This window comes from Physcomitrium patens, chromosome 14 (assembly GCF_059467195.1).
Source record: "Physcomitrium patens ecotype Gransden chromosome 14, ASM5946719v1, whole genome shotgun sequence".
In the NCBI taxonomy this organism is placed as follows: Eukaryota; Viridiplantae; Streptophyta; class Bryopsida; order Funariales; family Funariaceae; genus Physcomitrium; species Physcomitrium patens.
The window spans coordinates 13,825,054-13,844,506 of NC_143423.1; the positions used below are offsets into that span (position 1 = coordinate 13,825,054).

A 19,453-nucleotide genomic window follows, 5' to 3' on the forward strand; every position below is an offset into this window, starting at 1 on the left:
TCACAATGAGATCTAAGATCAAGAAAGAAGGAAAAAAATAAGATTAAAGTTAGGATTGAGATCACACGTTGGCATGGCTTCGCTCTCATCAAAAGAGAGAGAGAGAGAGAGAGGCTTGGGAAACCAAACCGCTCTGGTACAACTAAGTGGTGGCTTGTGGAAGGGCAACCACATCTCCACCCTTGATCTCTAAAATCCCTAATGTAGATCAATGGCCTTCCTTCATTCAAGAGCTAATTTTGCGACCAAGGCTAATGGCTCTTGTAAGTGAGAAAAAAAAAAAAAAAAAAAAAAAAACACTTTTTGATAAATTTAACTTAACTATTGTGTTTAAAATATCTTTTTATGCTAAGATTGACTACTCACATGCATCAGTCTATGCTCTTTTGCAAATTTTATGATTTTTTTTTTTTTTACTTACAAGGATTTAGGCAATATTTGTAAAATTCTTCAAAAAATGAGAATTTCATTTCTCTACTTGTACTTTGAAGGAAAAGTTTCTGATCTTATTTTCTTCACTTCACATGGTACATTTAATGCTTCTATTGCATTTGAAAGACTTTCATAAATTATAAAAATCACTTTTACTGTTTGGATTTGTTGAATTTGGAAAAAATCTTCAAACCTATCATAATTAAACCTCACTAAATTTTCTTTTTTCTTTTTTGACACCAAGACTACTTCTTTTGTAATTCCTCTACTACTAGCTAACTAGAAAAATATATTCTTTATAGTTTTTTCTTACTAAATTCTATCTTAGATTGCATGTCCACTATTAACAATCTATTTTTTATTTTTTCCTAAAATTCTAATATTAATTCATAAAATTTATATTTTAAGCATAATAAATATATTTTTATACTAAATATCAAAGTGAGTCAATTCAATCACTCATAGCAATGTTCTATAAGACCTCTAATATGTTTTGACTTTGTATGATACATGCTTTAGCTTACAAGGCAAGTTTTCTACATGTAGGCCATATAGTTAGCTTGTTCTTCAAGCTACCAACATATGTGGCACATAGTTAACTTGTTGACCATGTTTCTAATCTAAAAATTCAATTATAGATACCTATAAAATCAAAGAAGTGTCTATAAAGCTTCTTAGAAGTTTTTGTAGAAGATATTATGGAATTAACCTACTTTTACCTACTTTTATTTAATCATATAGGTAATTATTGGTTTACATGTATATATCCATGACAGCTAGTCATCAAGCACAAAATAAAAAAATATGCTTTACATGATATTTATAATATGAAAAAAATATAAATATTTTATTTTATGGCTCTAAATTATATCATTGCCTCTTGGTAGATTTAGAGAGCAAAAAATAACAAAAATTAATTGATTATAGCCTTGAACAATAATATTGATAATAATGATAAATTAAATTCTTTCTTTATCAACTATGCAAATAAACTAAGGTACTTTAATAAGAAGATTATTATTAAATTTGAATTATATTATTTTAATAATAAAAAAAATATGAATGGCTAGACTTCTTTTTCAAGAATGACTTAAATATATTAATTCCAAAATGAAAGTTACCAACTATAATATTCTTCTCATTTTAGACAATGTATTATTATATATACTAAAAAATGTCATCCTTAAAAATGTTGAAATTCTCTTCTTGTTTCTAAACACCACTTCAAAAATACAATCTATAAATGTTGAAATTATTGCTTACTTGCAAAGGTCCTATAGAAGCCTCTACTTCCAACCTACTATCAATTGTGAGTAAGGTGATAAATCATGCACCATCATCTATAAGATAGACTAACATAATGTAATGAGATGGATTAAGATAGCATAGAATTATATTTCTTCTAATACAATCTTTGATTGTTGGAAAGATACAAATATTTCATTACTTTGCAACCATAAAGATGATCAATCTATTGTAAAAGACATCTTATACAACTTGCCCTATAATCAAGAGAATCTATTTGTTTTTAATTTCCTAAAAAAAAAATTGGCATTAAAAAAAGAATTCATCTACCAAATGTCTATTCTTAGAATAAAGAACCTCATGTCTATTGGACATTGTTGAATCTAGAAAGTGAAATAGAGATTCATTATGAATTCACAAATAAGGGACTTTTTAAGTTGGTTGTTGTTATTGAAAAAGAATTATTAAAAGAGAGAGAAGAAATGAAAGCACATGGGTCCCAACTTAGCTTGGATGTTTAATCTTTGGTGTTGAGAGATGCTGACAAAGTTGTAGAGGAGCAATTGAAAAATGATACAAGGCTTCTTCTAAAAGCATTAAGAATAATATAAAGCTTGATTTGCAAGAAATGTATATTACAGAATAAGATTGCTTAGTTTAATGATTTTTAGGCAACTTCTTTTTTTTCCACCAATCTTAAGTTTTGTTATAAATTAATATAGAAAGCTAAAAAAAAATACAAAAAAAAAAAAAAAAAAAAAAAAAAAGACCTAAAAAAAAACCTAAAAAACCTAAAAAAATTGCACATAAAAAATCATTTTTTTTTAATGTATTTATCAAATATCAAGTATTATAAAATATTGGTTAATAATTAGAAAATCAAGTTAGTAGACTAAAAGTATATTAAATATTGTATCATATTGGATATAATAGCATTGAATTTAATATGTTTGATTGTATAGAAAGATTTTTTAATATATTTCATATTACATTAGAAAGATTGGCAAATAAGAATCACAGAAGAAATTCATATTTACCTTATATTTTATAAAAAATATATTTTTTTTTTTGCTAGACAAGAAATTAAAAAGAATGGCAAGCATATTAGACACCAAATTCAATAAGCAAGGGATTAGAAAAGTATCCAAGCATATCAACAAGCTTTAATATAAGAAGGCCAATTTTTCTATGATGGTTGAAAATAAGATGATCGAAATAATTATCATCTCATCTTTAAATTATTTTATAATATGCATTAGTTTCTTTCCAATAACATAGTAGATAGACCATTTTAATATAGTAGTAGATATTAGAAGAAAGAAGAGATGTATGAGAATTATGATAGAAGAATTTATTACTCCATTGAAGAGTATGAAGTCAAAGGTTCTATATTCAAAGATTGAAAAATTGGTAGAATATCTTAAATCCATCATTAGATTTGTAGAACTTCCAAATAGAGAAGTAGGTTAAATCAAAACTTAAAAAATCCTATTCATTTGTAAAATGAACTCAAAATTAGTATTGGTTAAATTCTTAATATATAAAAATATATACACTTTTATAAAAATTCAAAGACATATTTATAATATGCAACCTTCAAATAGACTCAATTATGTTTTTAAAACTCTCAAAAATTATTCTTTAAAAAAAGTCTTAATACTATAGCCCGAATTAAAGTTGATATCTAAAAACTTGTAGAATAAGTTATTTATAGTATTATAATTGTAGAAAAAAATATAAAAGAAATAAAAGAAAGGACGAAATAAGTCTAATCAAAATCAAAAAACAAAAGACATTCATATAATCTTAAATCCTGAAATCTTAAATCTTAGATTCTAAAATAAATAAAATAAAATAAAAAAATCCAAATAATCTTAAATCTTAAATCTTAATTTCTAAACTTCAAATCTAAAATCTAAAATCTAAAATCCTTAACTCTTCAATTAAAGTCAAAATCCTGAAGTTCAAGTCAAAATTGTTATATCTTACAAATTAAAAACTTATGGAAAAATTTATTTATATCATTGGAATTTTAGAAAGATCTTATCAAAATAAAAATAAGATAGTCAAAAATTTGGATACACCTTAAATTTTAAATCCTAAAAATTAGAACATCTAATTTGCCTTAAATCTTAAACCTTGAATATAAAAATTAATACATCTAGTTTAGACAAAAGTATAAATATTAAATTTAAAATCATAAATTTTTAAATAATTTTTTTTTAATATTTTAACTAAAAGCAAAATTCTAAAGCCTAAATCAAAGTTGTGACATCTTGCAAACTAAAAATTTATAACGCAAGTTATTTATACAATTGGAATTATAAACAACAACAGTGAAAAAAATATGTTAAGTAAATACAAAACAACAAGAGGTTAAAAATTTGGAAACATTTATAATATTTCAAATCCTAAATTATGAATTAAAATAATTATAAAAAATCTAAATCCTATAATAAGGCACACTAATGTAATATTAAACTTTAAACTTCTAAATCATTTATGTCAAAATTTAAAATCCTTTATTCAAAGTCAAAGAAGCTTTATCTTTTAAAATAAGATCTTTCAAAGTAATACATTCATAATATTAAAACTATTACAACCTTCAAAAATAAGAAAGTAAGTCAAACTGAAATTAAAGTAAAGATGTCAAAAAACTAGAAATATCTATGTTATCATAAATCTTTAATTTAACTTTAAAAATTGAATATGTTAGATAATTTGAATATTTTCTAATAATAATATTTTTATATAGACTACTTAATTTTTATCTAAAATTAATCTTTTTTTAATTTATATTTTTTAATTTTTTAATTTTAAATCTATCTTATCTAAAAATTATTTTTTATTTTTTATTAACTTATGAATATTCTATCTATTGATTTTAAACCTATTTTAAAAGTATATTTTTTAAGATTATATTGATTATTTCTTTTGGCATAGATATCAAATTGAATATTCTTCTAAACATAATGTAAATAAAGATGTAAAATTAATTATTTAATTTGGCAATAATTTTAAGCTTAAGTATCTTACTAAATTAAAAGTAGTTAAAGATGTATAGCTCCCTAATTTATTTGGAAATGATATCAAACTTAGATATCTTCGTATATCAAAGACAATCAAAGATATGAAATTTTCCAAGTTATTTGACAATAATGTCAAGCTTGAATACCTCCTCATATAAAAAATAGTCAAAAATCTGAAGTTGTTTAATTGTCAAGCTTATGTGCCTTCTTATATCACAGGCAATCAAAAATGTCATATTGTCTAATTTACTTGACAAAAATGTCAAGCTTGAATACAAACTTATGTCATAATCAGGAAAAAATGTAAAGTTGTTCAATTCATTTGGCAATGACATCAAAATTGAATACCTCCTTATATTAAAGGTAGTCAATAATGTGAGATTATTCAATTCTTTTGGCAATGATGTCAAGTCTAAGCAACTATTTATATTAAGATTTTTTATAGACATAAGATTTTCTATTGATTTTAGTAATAAGTTTAATTTTTTACAACTTAAGAGTCATTGAAATGATTCATTTACAATTTTAGAACAAAAATTACACTTAAAATATTAAAAGAATACACTTTTAGATGAGTTAGTGCAAAAAATCCTAAATGAGTGGGATAATTAGTGCTAGTTGTAGGAATGTAATTATTTGTAGGAATTTTTATTTAAATTTTTATAGTAATTATATTTTTTTACTTCCTTTCTTATCTTTATTACTAATTTTTTTACTTATAGAAAATTATTGATTGGCCAATAAATTAATGAAGAGTATTCATAAAGAAATAAGACCAAGTAGATACCAAAGATTAATTGGAACCGGTAGAAATGACAATTTAAAATTTAAAAATTAGATTGTGGACTTAGAAATTTTAAGCAAGTTTTAATCCTTATTAGATTTATTTTTAATTTCATATTTTTATATCTCGAAGTCCTCCACAGTCTTTTAATTTTTTTTAAAATAATCAATTATTGGCTAAAAAAATTAAAAGATTTCAAAAAAATGAAGAGATTACTTTCTTTAGATACAAAAAATAAAAATGAGAGTGCAATGGAAATTGAAAAAACAAAAAAAGCTTACTAAAAGACTTGAAATTTTGACCTTACAATAAAAAAAAAATTATATTGTGAAATCAAAACAATTAGAAGTGTCAATTAAGAAGTAGCATCTTATGGCAATCCAACAATAATTCAAAATAATGTAAAAAATATTAAATAAGACTTCTCTAATTATTTAAATTCAATGGCTAACATGGCAAGAGTTTCCAAAGACAATGGCTCCTAGTATGGTTTTTTTCAAATGGACTCCTATTAAGTTCATTTTTATTTTTATTTTTTATTTTTTTTCCTTTCTCTCTCTCTCTTTCTCTTGCATTTTAATTCTTGGGATATGTGGAGGCATTATTATGCAACATTCTATGTTTCTTTTCTCCTATAACTATTCTTGTTTCTAATTGAGATCTTATCAGCAAGATATATTGTAACGCTTTAATTATGAATAGTAGTCAATTCCTTGTTATTTGATAGTGTTGTCTTTTTTGGTAGTTGAAAGCATTGTGTACATGTTATGATGTCTTCCCTAGAGTATCGTCTACGCAAGTTGTTGCTCTAATATAGACTCTTTTTTAATTCTTTTGCATTTGTTTTTTACTATTATTCATGTTTTTTTTTTTTTTTTTTTGATTTTTTTCTTTAGCATTTCTGATTATATTTTATTTATTAGTGGCATTGTAGTTAAAGTATTGAGGTGTAATTTTTCTACATTTTTTTTTTTCTTATTGGTCATTATGAGGGGCATTGAAGATGGTGCAATTAGATATACTATAGATTTTGTGGAGTTGCAATTGTTACAAAGATTCTTTGTGTTTATTTTTCTTAAGTGGATTGTAATTGCATTATCCTTAAGCAATGCAATATTTGACAAGGCCCTAGTTATTGGTCAATATTGGCCCTTATTGGTTTGTCCCTTCAAAATGTTGATTAATGTTAGTTCTATCAATAGATTTTAATTAATAGAATTGTTAAAAGTATAATTTTAAGTTATTTAGATACAAAAATATTAGGATTAAAAAATATTAATATTAATAAAGTATTAATTATAATTTTGAAAAGTTTATAAGCTGCAAGAGCCTTATTATGAAAAAATCATAAAATAAAGTCTGAATAAGTCTTAGTAGCAATTATTTACCTAGTTTCGTTTTTTTATTATAAAAATTAGTATTTAATTATTAAAACTAATATCTAAATTGGTCTTTTATCTAGATATATTACTTGTAAAAAAATCTATAAATATTTGTCAGTAAGTAGAAGAAGCAAAAGAAAAAACTCCATGTCTTTTTAGTTATTTATGTGAAAAATAAAAAAATAAAATAATTGATTTAAATTTATTATATTAATAAAAAATAAAAATATAGAAAATAATAGCCTTAAATTAATTTTATTATTATTTTAATATTATGATAATTTTTTAGAATTTATTTAAAATATTTTAGGAATTTTTAGAATAATTTTTCAAGACTTTGGTAATAATAATTTTTATCACTTTGGAAAGCCGATATAGTAAATTAAGAGAAGCTTAAAGGTCTTATAAGATTTCTAAGATAATTTGGTATTTTGAAATATAATAATAAAGTTAAAAATACAAAAGAATGATTTTACTTGTAGAAAATAGGTTACTTAGCAACTAGTATAGTAGTTATAGAAATGAAGGTGCACAAGTCTTATATGAATTATAGCACCTTAGATGTAAATAGGGCAATAAGACTAAGGTCTTGTGACTTCTCTTAAACACTCTCATGTACTACTTGTCAGCCTTAGTGAGGATCAAATCTTTGATATTCTAAACAAATCTTTGATTTCTTATAATAAAATAGAATTACTTAATCTTTTTATATTTTATTCTTTATCTTTAGATTATCAAAACTTATTTATAATAATTTTAATTTTAATTTTTTAATTTCATTAAAAATATTAAAATTTTATTTATCTAACAATATATCTTTTATTTTTTAGAAGTTGAAAATACAATCAACATACTATGATTAGTTTTATATTCTATAATTGCTTGATTGTATTCCTTTTTTTTATTTGTGTATGTTACTTTTTTCTTGTCATATACTTCTCCCACTTTACACTACTAATGACAAGAAATTTTTAATTAAAGCCATCTTATGATTTGGATTGAAAGGTGAATTTTATGTTCACATTCATTTTTCCATATTTTATGTTCCATCAAAACAAAATGTGCTTTTACATCAATTCTTCTTTCCATTGCCTATTCTAATTTATATTATTAGCATACCTATTCATTTAAATCTTATTATCTACAAGAAGCCAAATTACAGCCTATATATACAAATATATACACACATATATATATATATATATATATATATTCATATAATTTTTCTTAATTATCAATAAATTTGGCAAAGATGGTAGTAAAACTTCCATGCATTTAATATCTAATATCTAATATTATATAATCAATGTCCTATCAAAAAAACAAAACAAAAAAGATTATATTTCAAATATGTTCAATTAATATGTTCTACAAATGTCACTCATCTTATACTACCATATACACATTGATACAACCTATAAAGGCACAAGCTATATCCTATCATTTATTATCTACAAAAATTATGGCACCTACATATACAAATATATCTTGATCAACTTCAATCCACCTATTGCAAACTTGATCTTATACATTCATTAATCTTATTAGATTTATTATTATTAAAAATCTTATGCAATTAAATCATCTATGTTTTATTATTACATCAACAACTTGATGCTTCTAAGACTAAATAATCATGCTTATTTCAAGACCTTATAGATTTAAATCTTATATATGTCAATATTCTTCTTTGACTTCTTCTTTAAGCCAATCTTGATCTTTATTTTTAACCTTCTTTACCATCAACTTCTTATCAATCTTTGATTTACCAATCTTTTACTCCTTTCTTGCCTTAGAAGCCATCTCTCCTTAATTTTCTAGAAACTAAAATAAACAACAAAGGAGTAATAGAATAAAAAGAAAATTACAAGAAAACTATTAAGACATGAGTGAGATGGAGTAGAAATGGAGAAGCAAACACAACTTATAGTTAGGCTTTATGCAATTATTAAGAGATATTTTGTTTAAATAATATGTTTATTTATAGCAACTAATAGAAGTTGCAAAGAATAGGGCTAAGATCATGACTACATATCTATAGATGTGTATCTAAGAGAGAAGGAGAAGGTAGTTATTTAGCCAAGAGTGAGCAAAGGTGTGATTTGGGATTATGACAAGAATTGAAGGTTGACTACATTTGCATCAATCAAGTGTCTTCTTATATTAGAGACTTATATTAGGTTGTTCCTTGGCCAATGGAAGAGAGTTTCGAGAGCTATGGCCTATGGATGAATGAGTCATGTATGGATTTGTATATGGCATCTATTCATTAAGAATTGGTTGAGATAGGCCTAGAATCTTTTTTTGGTTACTCTCACACAAAAAGTGATGTTACTTTGATTTTGGTGTTTATATATTGATTAAAATAGATTTGCATTAGCTGGAAGATTGTCTACAAGAAATATTCAAACTTATGTAGTTTTGCCAAGTACATTGTACAAATTGTATTAAGCAACTTAAATTTTTTATTTTGAATGACGGTTTAAGTGAATTTATAACTTTATTACTGCTCAATTGCATAACCACTGCAAACCAAATGGTCTTAAAACGTGCTTGGCTTCAATTTAGGTAAGGTATTCTATTACACAGTATATGTTGGAGCTTTCACATTGCGGTAAAGATCAAAGCTTCCAAAAATAAGTAAATGAAATCAGTCTTGAGTAGTAAGCCTGTTTTTCAGCGTTATTTTACAGCAGCCTTTCATTCTAGAAAAGAAAGTGTCGTAGGAATCCAGTAAAGAAAAGATTGAATCATTCGTGGCATGCTGACCTAAGACCTAAGAAGTAAACTTCTTAAGATGGGAACCCAAAAGCAGCATTCTTTACATTTTTTTATTTTGTTTTACGTTCTCACATTTTATTGGATTTGTATTGAGACGGAACTGTGTTTCATTGCTACTAACTGTACGATGCGTTTCACAATTAAGGATGCTCAAACAATGAAAACACAGAACTTGTGAGCATAGCATGCAAGACAAATCTATTGAACTATCACAGGAGTAATTCAGATTTCAAGGCAGCATAATGACTCGTGTAAGTGACTATTTTGAATGTACATACAACAGAATTGTGAACTGCTAAGTACCAGTGACAACTGTGCTGATGAGCTTCTAGTTAATTTTCGGTTTGGGCCTCCTCCTCCGCAGGAGCAACCACAACACAACCACTACTACTACAACCCCAGCCAACACCTTTGACCAGTCAAAATCCACATCCACTTTCCTCTCCTTCAAGCATTTGATGGGATGCATAGCAGCCACGGTTTCGTTTGCCTCCATGTAAAAGCTACAAAATCACAATGACGTGGTAAGGGCAATGTTTAAATTTGCGAACTAAGGGAAGTAAACAGTACTCGGAAAAAATTTGATTGAATGAATCAGATTATTTTGTAGGAAACTTGAAGCTAGTCGAGAAAGAATCCACGATAGAACTGCAAAACTTACTCTTTTGCATCCCGTTCCAGATAAGTCAGAAGCTTCACCACTTCACCATAGCGAAGAGTTTCAGCCAAACTTGCGATCTGTGACAAAGGCAAGTAACAAATATTCAGATATCATTAAAAACTCTCTCCTCCTTGCTCTGCAACGTGTTGACAACAGCAACTAGTCTAAAACTAGGATTAGAAGGATACACATTTATCAGAGTAAATTTACAATGACAGAGGAGGGGATTGGAGCAAGGCACACCCGTCTCCATAGATGAACAACGGACTGATAATGTCTCAATAATTTCGTTTGACGTGATTTCACCACTGCGAAAGTTTTTTCATCTAAAATAATAAGGTCAAGGCCACAAAGTAAAATCAAATACATAGCAGTATACCATCTTACTCCCAATCTCTTCATCTTCCAAAAACAATCTTGCCAACACCTTTCATTACAAATACTCTTCTCGAATCTCTCATGTCAATTCGAGACAATAATTAAGAACACAAAATAATTCAAGAACAGCAAATAAAAGCAACTTTGATGGATACAAGTTCCCTCCTTGCTTAAAAGACTTATTCCTGCATTTAGTATTTCGATTGACTCATCCAACGCAGTAACCATGTAGCTCCGAGCGATAGCGTCAGTTTGAAAACTTGAAACCTCATAGCCTTTGGCCGTACAGGAAAGTACGTGTGAACCTGCTACCCACGTCCAGTCCTGCCTCCATGCAACATCCATACAATGAGCCAATCCAAAATGGAATGATAAAACTTTTACTAACATGCTATGCTAAACATAAGACCTATGGTGAATGTTTACATACTGAAAATTGGAAGCATCAATCAGGGACGGCGGTCACAGAAAAGTCAGAGTCGGAGCCAATCAAAAGAAGACTCCCAACCATAATATATGATCGCTGACCGTTTTTCATGAAATTAGGTATTACAGCACACTTGAAATGACCTACAGTGTAATACTAGAACAGACCTGAGCAGTATTCTGATGAGCATGACTATAAGTGAGCTGAGTCTCGACCAATCCTGCAAGGTGCTCGGCCACAGCTGCCACAGCTGCCTTTATTGGTCGGCTGCAACAATGAACAAGACCATTAATTGTGCAAGTAAACAAATTACTGAAACTAAACACAATCAATCACTTCGGCTTAATCACGAGTTTTTAGAAGTACATGGTCTTACTTGAGGTCCCAATGTACAACTTTGCTGTTGCACTGCAAGTGACTCTCCCATTTTGATTGGTTAGATTGTACGACGAAAACCATATCCGGCAAGGCCTTCGCCACGTAATGTTTATCTATGAATAATGGCTCCTCACCTGATCGCACAAACCAGAATATAGGTACTTCTAAGGACGCCCGTCCCTGCGTATTGAGGTCTGCAATATAAGATCAATACCCAAATGATTATTATTTTTTTTTATGGCTACATCTACGACGCTTTGCATGCCATCCACTTATCGGGTATAGTGCAACAGAAGTTAAACGAAATTCAACAAGGACATCAATAAACCAATTCAAAACACTGAAAAATGTAGCAACCTAACGCTTCCAAGACATGTAGCCATAAAAGTTGAGATCACAAATATCTTGTCTGTGCTCGGTTGTCAAAATAAGGCTTCTTTTCATCTCTTTTCTTTTATTTCTGCAGATTCTCACCTGAGGTAGTCGCAAACTCATTGAGACGTTGTAACTGCGCTTGAAGAAGAAGAGAATCAAGATATACACGATTTGAAGCCCGATAGGTTCCATCTACCAACAAAACTGGGACTGCAGCAGCACGTCGTGCAACAGAGAAGGCCATAGCCAAAGCAGGATCATCTGAAAGCACTACTCTGTTCCCACATCCACATTGAGAGAATTCTCAGTTTGAGGTGTAACAGCAGTTCCTACACTGTTAATCTTATTACTTGGCAGAAATTTAGTCAGATAAGTTTCAATCTAATTTCTAACCAAACACAGTACAGTAAAAATTTATAAACAGTACCTAAACTAAAGAAGTACTTGATCCCTAAGAGTATTATAGATCGATTCAAACAAAAAATAACTTACTTCTTTACACTGAACGCAACCCTCTGAGGAGGTACAATCAGCTCTTTCAGAGATCCTACAAGCGCTTCAACATCCACTGGCACCGACATTGCGTTCTTCAATTTCTGAAGAAATAACAGCTGCTAGCGTTAATTTCTTAAGCCCAGGACAAGATTTACGTACCACCCATGTACTCAAGTATGCCAGCTACACAGGTGTGACAATGTCCAAATTGCACGCAATGATTACTGGCTATATTCATAAAACTTTAATGCTTTGGACAGCATATACAAAGAATTGCACAAAGTTAAGAATGAAAAGAAAACAAAACTTGCCAAAGATTTTTCCATAATTTCAGAAAGGTACAATCCAGTACTGAAACACAGCAAATTTACTACGATTCATACGCAGCTTCTCTTTAGATATAAAACCCAAAAAAGAAACCTAACATATACCCTCAATCAATGCAGATAAGAAATTCCAGATCAAAAAGTATGAAGACCAACCTCTTGAGTGATAATATAAATCTGGAAAACAATCTTTTCATAATAATGAAATGCACCATCAGCTGTTGACGGGGTGATGAGGTGCTTCATTGATCCAGACAAAGTTGAAGCAAGGTGTGCCAAAAACGTATCTCGTGAAAGCGAGAAGGCTTCAGGCTTCTGCAGTTTACAAGAAGATACAGCAACATTAAATATCAGACAATTTTCTTAGGTAAAATGAATCAAGCTGCGAGACTGTAAACGTACAGAATCGAACTAAATTAGGACACATTTGAAACCAAGATTTTTACTTTTGCACACGAATTATCTCGACTTATGAAGATAAATTCAGAAAACCAGGGACATAGCAGGTGGCAGATGACGATGCATGAAAAATGCATATCTCACTGTTTAAGAGTATAACAGTTCGCACTTCCTCAGAGTGACATACCAAGGTAGGAGCTGAAAACAAGTTCCATTCTTCAATACGCTTCAGTGCAGCAGATGCTTTGGTCCTCTGAGATTCGTCTGGGAGCTCTTCACTGAAGCTTGACAACTCTACTTTAACATCATCCATCCTCTCGCGAAGCTCTACAACGAGATACAGTAAACCAAATATCAACAACTATAGCATCTCAGAATCTGTGAAAATTAGTAAAAGAGCCATATGTTTACACGATATATTTTAGACGTCTCTCCAGCTTCTTACAGACAGAAGATATTACCTTCACACAAGGCAAGGTGGACTTTGCGGCCCTGGCAGTGCTTGAAGTAAAACATTTCATAAACATCGATTTCCGCTAGAAGCATATCGACAGCATGCTGCTGAGGATCCTGAAATCCCAACGTCGACAACACATCATTATGTAATATACCACATTGGTAAATTAAACCCACAAAATTTGTGAAGGAAAGTATTTAGGCGTCCTCGGACATTGAGACCCCGAAACATAAGAAGTGCTATTTTTGCACAAACATAAGAACTCAATAAACCTGATACTTTTATCGACCCCAAACAAACCATTTTAACGTACTAAAGTCCAGTCCTAGTTACAGAACGCCAGAAAACAAACCCTACCTCTTTTTCTTCGAAGACAGTGAAACGGTCATGAACCATGTTCTGCAAATCCTCTTGCACCTGTTCTTCTGTTGCACCTTCAGACTCAGGACATTATTTAAAGTAAGAGACTGGATGGGACAAAAAATCTAAGTGCCCCATAATTTTACAAGCCCATTAAGCACCTGTAGGGTAAACATCACGTACTGTAGACACACAAGCCAATTAATGGGGTCATCCAACATGATTAGGAACATAACACACAGAAGTGTGATGCGTTAATCAGTACCATTGTATTCCGTAGAATGGGGTCCAAAACTTTCATCAACAGACGGCAAGCTGCGTTCCACACGAACTCCTTCTCCGCCAACAGTGGAACCCCAAGTAAAAGGAGCTGCTGTGAGGTCTAAGAAAGCCCACCTGCTTACCGAAACATTAATTAATTAAAAACAAATTTCATTTAAGGTATCAAAATTAAATGAAAGCTGCAAGCAGTAGCTAACAACCTGTTCGCCTTTCAGAGGTATTCCTTCTAACGGAGAGAGCACAGTGAAAACACCATCATCTCAATGACGCAAATCACCGAAACTACCGAGCCAATAGACATGATACCTCCTCCTGTTTACCTTTCCTTTCCCACCCAAGTATTCACTAAACAGTCTGCTTGCAAGTTCGTTGGCTTCGCATCCTTCAGTGCTCGAAAGAGACCATTACCTTCTCCACTCCGTCCAGCCAGTATCTGAGCAGATTCACGAAATGATTCGAGGAAACAGTTCTTCAATTGCCACTCGAGTCATGAACTCAAACAAAATCATTCTCGACAAAAATAGGTACTTTAGTAGCCGTAGTACATCCTGAAATAACCTACAGACAAACCCTACATCAAAGATTATCTACAAGAGCTCACGCTAACCTGAACTTAATCTCTCTGGTCGTAACCTCTTCCTCCAACAACATGGCTAAGAATATACAAGAGTGCAGCTGGAACAGAGAGACTAGAAACGCCGATTTGAATGTAGAGCATAAAGCTGAAAGAAGAGGGAGCGGATTCAGGCACTTCAAATCACACCTTTTGAGCGGTGTGGATCATGGTATCCACAGCTGACTTGCCGTGTAAATCCTTTTCCACCTCAGTAAGAGCGTTATTGTATGCATCCACCCAGTGCCCCTGAAAATCACTAGAAACCTTGTGAAACTATCAAACACAAACCAATCTCAAACATTCCATAACTATTCACTTGATTCCACAACTTCCTCATGGTTATGAGAAAAAAAAGTGAATTTATTTCCCTTTCCCAAATTCTAACATCGGCCTGTGTAAGAAATCGTCGCTCTATTTCTAGTCTTAGTGAAACCACCTACGAGACCTATTCAAAGCGTAAATTGACGCAAACGTACTTTGGTTAAGCCAAATTCAAATCGTGATCCAACTTAAAAGCACAATCCAAACCACAATAAACATAAATTCAAGTGCAGTCCCAGCAATAAACTTAGCACAAATCTTACTTGGTAAAATAAGCTGCTCTCTCCCAGTTCCAGCCAACGAATTTTACCAAATTGGGCAAAGAGACAAAGACAAGGAACAACTGCGGAAAGTAAGATACAAACATACCGTGTCTTTGTAGTCAGCTGTCGTCCATGCAAACTTCATCATAGGGTGTCGTGCATATAGAGGCTTTTGATATCTATCCTTTTCTGCACAACCACTTAGAAAAATGTTATTGTTTAGTGCTAAAAATCAGTACAACTATTCAAAGAACCTAATAAAACACAAAGAATCAATATTGATCATACAGAACAGTCTCAAAACGCTAACCTAGAGGATTAATGACGCGAAGTCCTTTAGACTGAAAAACTTTCATCTTGGCGTCTCCATCCTGCACATGAGACTACTAGTTAGCGTTCGGATACAACGGAAGTCAGACACTTAAAGAGGAAACGTATGAGGGAGGAGAATGTTACATTTTCTAAAAGCCGAAGCTCCTCTTCGGATAGCCCTCGTCTGCACCCAACAAGGTGCGTTAAACACAACATATTAGAAGCCGGTAGCGTCTAGAAGGGTTCATTTCTCAAAGGAATACATTCTCTCACATCTTTAACAGATTCAAAAGCAACCACTACTACTAAACATGGTCACACATATCTCGATTAACAAGTATGCAACCAAACCAGAAAATTCCATATACAATGAGGAAATTGTTATGTAAACCAAAACAAATTGAAAGAAACAACTTCAATTTGAAAATATGTGCATATTCATACCTATAACCATAATTAGCACGTGTTGCATTTCGTTTAGGGTTTAGTATTATGATGTTGTAGGCATCGTCCAGCTGAAGGAAGCTTATGAAACTAGAAAAGATGTGCGACATGCCATCCATATCCACTTGCCACATCACATCCGTGTCATTCCTGCAAGTGTGGAATCCATAAACATGAACACCTTACTATTCGTACCTGATCAACAGAGTAAACGACGTCCAACTTAGAGAGGCAAAAATGTTCCGATACCACATCAGTAGCCAACAGAGTTAAGAATCAGTGAAAGGGATACTCCCGGCCAGTTGACCATAGCAACGAGAAAAGGGAGGGGAATACTTCGTATCGGTTGGATCTTCCCTTCGCGACAGAGCTGCGATCGCCCTCTCAAAGACTTGGGTCACTCCAGCATTCATTTCAATGGAGTGCATCGAGTAGCTGTCAAAAAGATTACGCTCACAGAATGTTCAGTACATCGTTAAATTCGACCCTATCACACGTTCGACTACAGTTCTGTTTGTTGACAACTGAAACTATGTAACCTTTGGAACAACATTGCCATGTGCGGAGCTTACAAGAAATCAAACATGTCAAACATAACCTTAGAGTGAGCAAAGGTTTACTTGTAGTGGACATTGCTAACTAGGGGAAGATGATGCCTTTGTGCCCCATCTCCCTTCAAACGGTAGAAGGGTGTCAACGACTCTCCTAATTGTGGCACACGAGTATGCTCCATCAAGTGATCGAGGTTTGAGAACCACCTCTCCAACTCCGCCTGTCCCAACTTGATGGCTGCAAGCATAAGATAATCACTCAAGTCACAATATGATTATCAAATTTTAAATTGGAAACTTTCTTGCATACAGAAGAGTCTCGTAAAGATCGCAGACGAAACAAAGTCCGGCATGAATCATTAGATCATAGAGAATTTTCCACCTAACTGTCAGAGCGTATTCAATCTCAATTGAAGCACGTAAAGCCTCAAGTACGCTTTGTAACAACTTTCCCAATTATCGACCGTAAGAGATAAAAATAGCAATACCTTGATTTCCGTCGCCATTGAACCCCACAAAAATGAGGTTGACAGGGACAGGAATGTGAAGTGCATCGATTTCTTCCAGATTCAAATAATATCCCAAAAATCCTGCACAGCAGATTCGGTTAGATGCACTCGAAAACGTCAGGGTCTTAGCCAGCTCTACCAAAGATAATGACGTATTATTCTTCAAAGAACAGACAATGAATCGAATTCTTGACACGTAAAGTAAGAACGTATAATCAGTCACCAGTACCTGCCTTGGTGTAATTAGCCTTCGCTTCCCTGCTGATCTCCTTCGAAACTTCCCAATCTTCATTCACTGAGCCCATAGACACGAAATTAAACTTTTAAGAATCGAACAAACAAGTAATAACATATGATGTAGGTCTGTCAACAATGAACATGGTGATTGGGGAATGACTTTCGTCGTGAAGAATACTACGCCAGAAAATTTGAATTACGTAACATTGATGTTGGCAAATGCTACGGCAATTTAATAACATGTTCCTCATCTAAGCTGCATTTACAAACGCTTCCCCGAATTAATCATCAAAAGAACACATGAACCCAATACGTTTCAATCAACTCACCATGGGACATGACATTCTCATTCCAAAATTTGCTTTTGACCTTCATGTTAAAGAGGGACAACACTGACGGAGGCTTGCGGGGTCGTGCCTGCCATCCTTTGTTGCTAATCGTCTTCTCCCCCTGACCTTGCACTCCCACCTGGAGTATTCTCAAAGAAAACCTTGATTAGAATTCTGAACTCGAAGATCACACTGTAAATGAATTTTGGAAGTTACGCCGAGTAGCATAAAGAACCAAGTGGCCAAAACAAAAAAACAAAAAAAAAAAAAAAAAAAAAAAAACAAAACAAAACAAAACAAAACAAAAAAACAAAAAAACAAAACAAAACAAAACAAAACAAAATCCCATCTTCAGCGACTTATTGTAAGATTAAAATTATTGCAACAGGATGGCCAGAAGGTCAGGCCAATGTATAACCCTAAGAGAGCCATCTTCGACTCTATTAATAATTTTAATTAAATAAAAAGATCAGTTTAACAGCTCGCATACTCTATCATCACAGCATGTGGAAACCACGAGAGGTGTAGACGGATCGTCACAGACAGTACAGTAGGAATCAAAGAGGTAGAAACAGCCGATCATCTAAGATAGGCACAATAAAACAACCCGATTTGCACCTTGGTTGTGAGAATCCAAATTACAAACAATGTTTTCTTGCTTAAATACACCAGCACCTATCATTACATCGTGACACTACAAGTAAGAAACATCTAATGTACCCTAAACATGTTCGCTTTCTTGCACAGAGGGTTAAATTGCACATAACCAGCTCATCAAATGGCTTCACATCGGAGTTGGTGTAAAATGGTGTGAATGGAACCCCTATTGAGTATAATGGCTGCATTGATGTCTAGAACAAAACTGGGTCTGACGCTCACCCGACCTAGATTGTGAGAAAATTAATATTCCCAAAAACCACTCCGCTTATTTCCAAAATCTTAATGACCCACGTTCCAAACATCGCAACCCACCACTCAACAAAACATAGTCTCCTGTACGCGATTGCAAAGGGGGGCCCAACTAGACCATCTATCCTTCCAAACTTAATTCTCCACTCACATCACCAAAGAAGAACTATGGTCTGTTCCCCGAGGACTTGTTGAAGATAACCATCAACAAAACTGACAAGGAACAATGAAGACATAAAAAATAAAAATAAAAAAGACAGAACCAACTGATCCAGGTCGAGGTGCCGAAATCACCAAGGTTGCAGCCGCGAGGAGCACCAACACAGAGAGAGCAGCAAAACGGGCCATGACTTCAACACCCTCTCTATACTCCTTGAACCTCAATTCCCCTTCTCTCCGACTCCAATTGACATCATCAAAGCTGCCGATTCTCCTCCTTGAAACGACCTCTACACTGCAAAAAGAAGCTCGCTTATCGCAACTGCGGTGAGGTAGCACAACCCATAAGTTCCTTCACCGCGCCATTGATCCACGGGAAATCGGTGTCAGTGGAGCTTGCACTATGATCCGCAAGTGCTCCATCAAAAACCTAAACCCACCTCAATGAAGCAGGAGGACTGTTCTGAGTGGAATCGACTTCTGAATCCCACGTCAAGCTTCCTTTGCTCCGTATTCATTATTGGTATGTATCATCGTATATGATATTCTTTCGGGTGTATATTGTCGCCCTTTTACTTTCACCTCTGAAGCCTGTTGACCAGTCGTGACAGG

General features: G+C 32.2%; 1 protein-coding gene across 1 annotated transcript; it reads right to left on the reverse strand.

Moving 5' to 3' along the window:
* Window positions 1–9,880: 9,880 nt before the first annotated feature.
* On the reverse strand, window positions 9,881–19,323 carry LOC112291681 (uncharacterized). Its single transcript, XM_024539465.3, has 25 exons — window positions 18,977–19,323; window positions 17,774–17,912; window positions 17,437–17,502; window positions 17,187–17,288; window positions 16,768–16,936; window positions 16,484–16,582; window positions 16,148–16,297; window positions 15,848–15,887; window positions 15,702–15,762; window positions 15,498–15,580; window positions 14,955–15,053; window positions 14,512–14,624; window positions 14,175–14,305; window positions 13,907–13,983; window positions 13,554–13,662; window positions 13,280–13,419; window positions 12,850–13,008; window positions 12,365–12,468; window positions 11,972–12,147; window positions 11,496–11,691; window positions 11,287–11,386; window positions 10,848–11,016; window positions 10,558–10,640; window positions 10,315–10,391; window positions 9,881–10,156 (listed from the first exon to the last, which is right to left on the reverse strand). The coding sequence occupies exons 1-25, from the start codon at window positions 19,028–19,030 to the stop codon at window positions 9,982–9,984; spliced, it is 2,871 nt and encodes a 956-aa protein (XP_024395233.1). The 5' UTR covers window positions 19,031–19,323; the 3' UTR covers window positions 9,881–9,981.
* Window positions 19,324–19,453: the final 130 nt, after the last annotated feature.

Excerpts from the sequence above, each read along its gene's own strand:
- LOC112291681 (XM_024539465.3), bottom strand. The coding sequence starts at position 19,030 with ATGGCCCGTTTTGCTGCTCTCTCTGTGTTGGTGCTCCTCGCGGCTGCA. Across the intron at positions 17,289-17,436 it reads GGCTAATTACACCAAGGCAG|GATTTTTGGGATATTATTTG; the intron begins GTACTGGTGACT and ends TCTGCTGTGCAG. Across the intron at positions 11,387-11,495 it reads GTTGTACATTGGGACCTCAA|CCGACCAATAAAGGCAGCTG; the intron begins GTAAGACCATGT and ends TCATTGTTGCAG.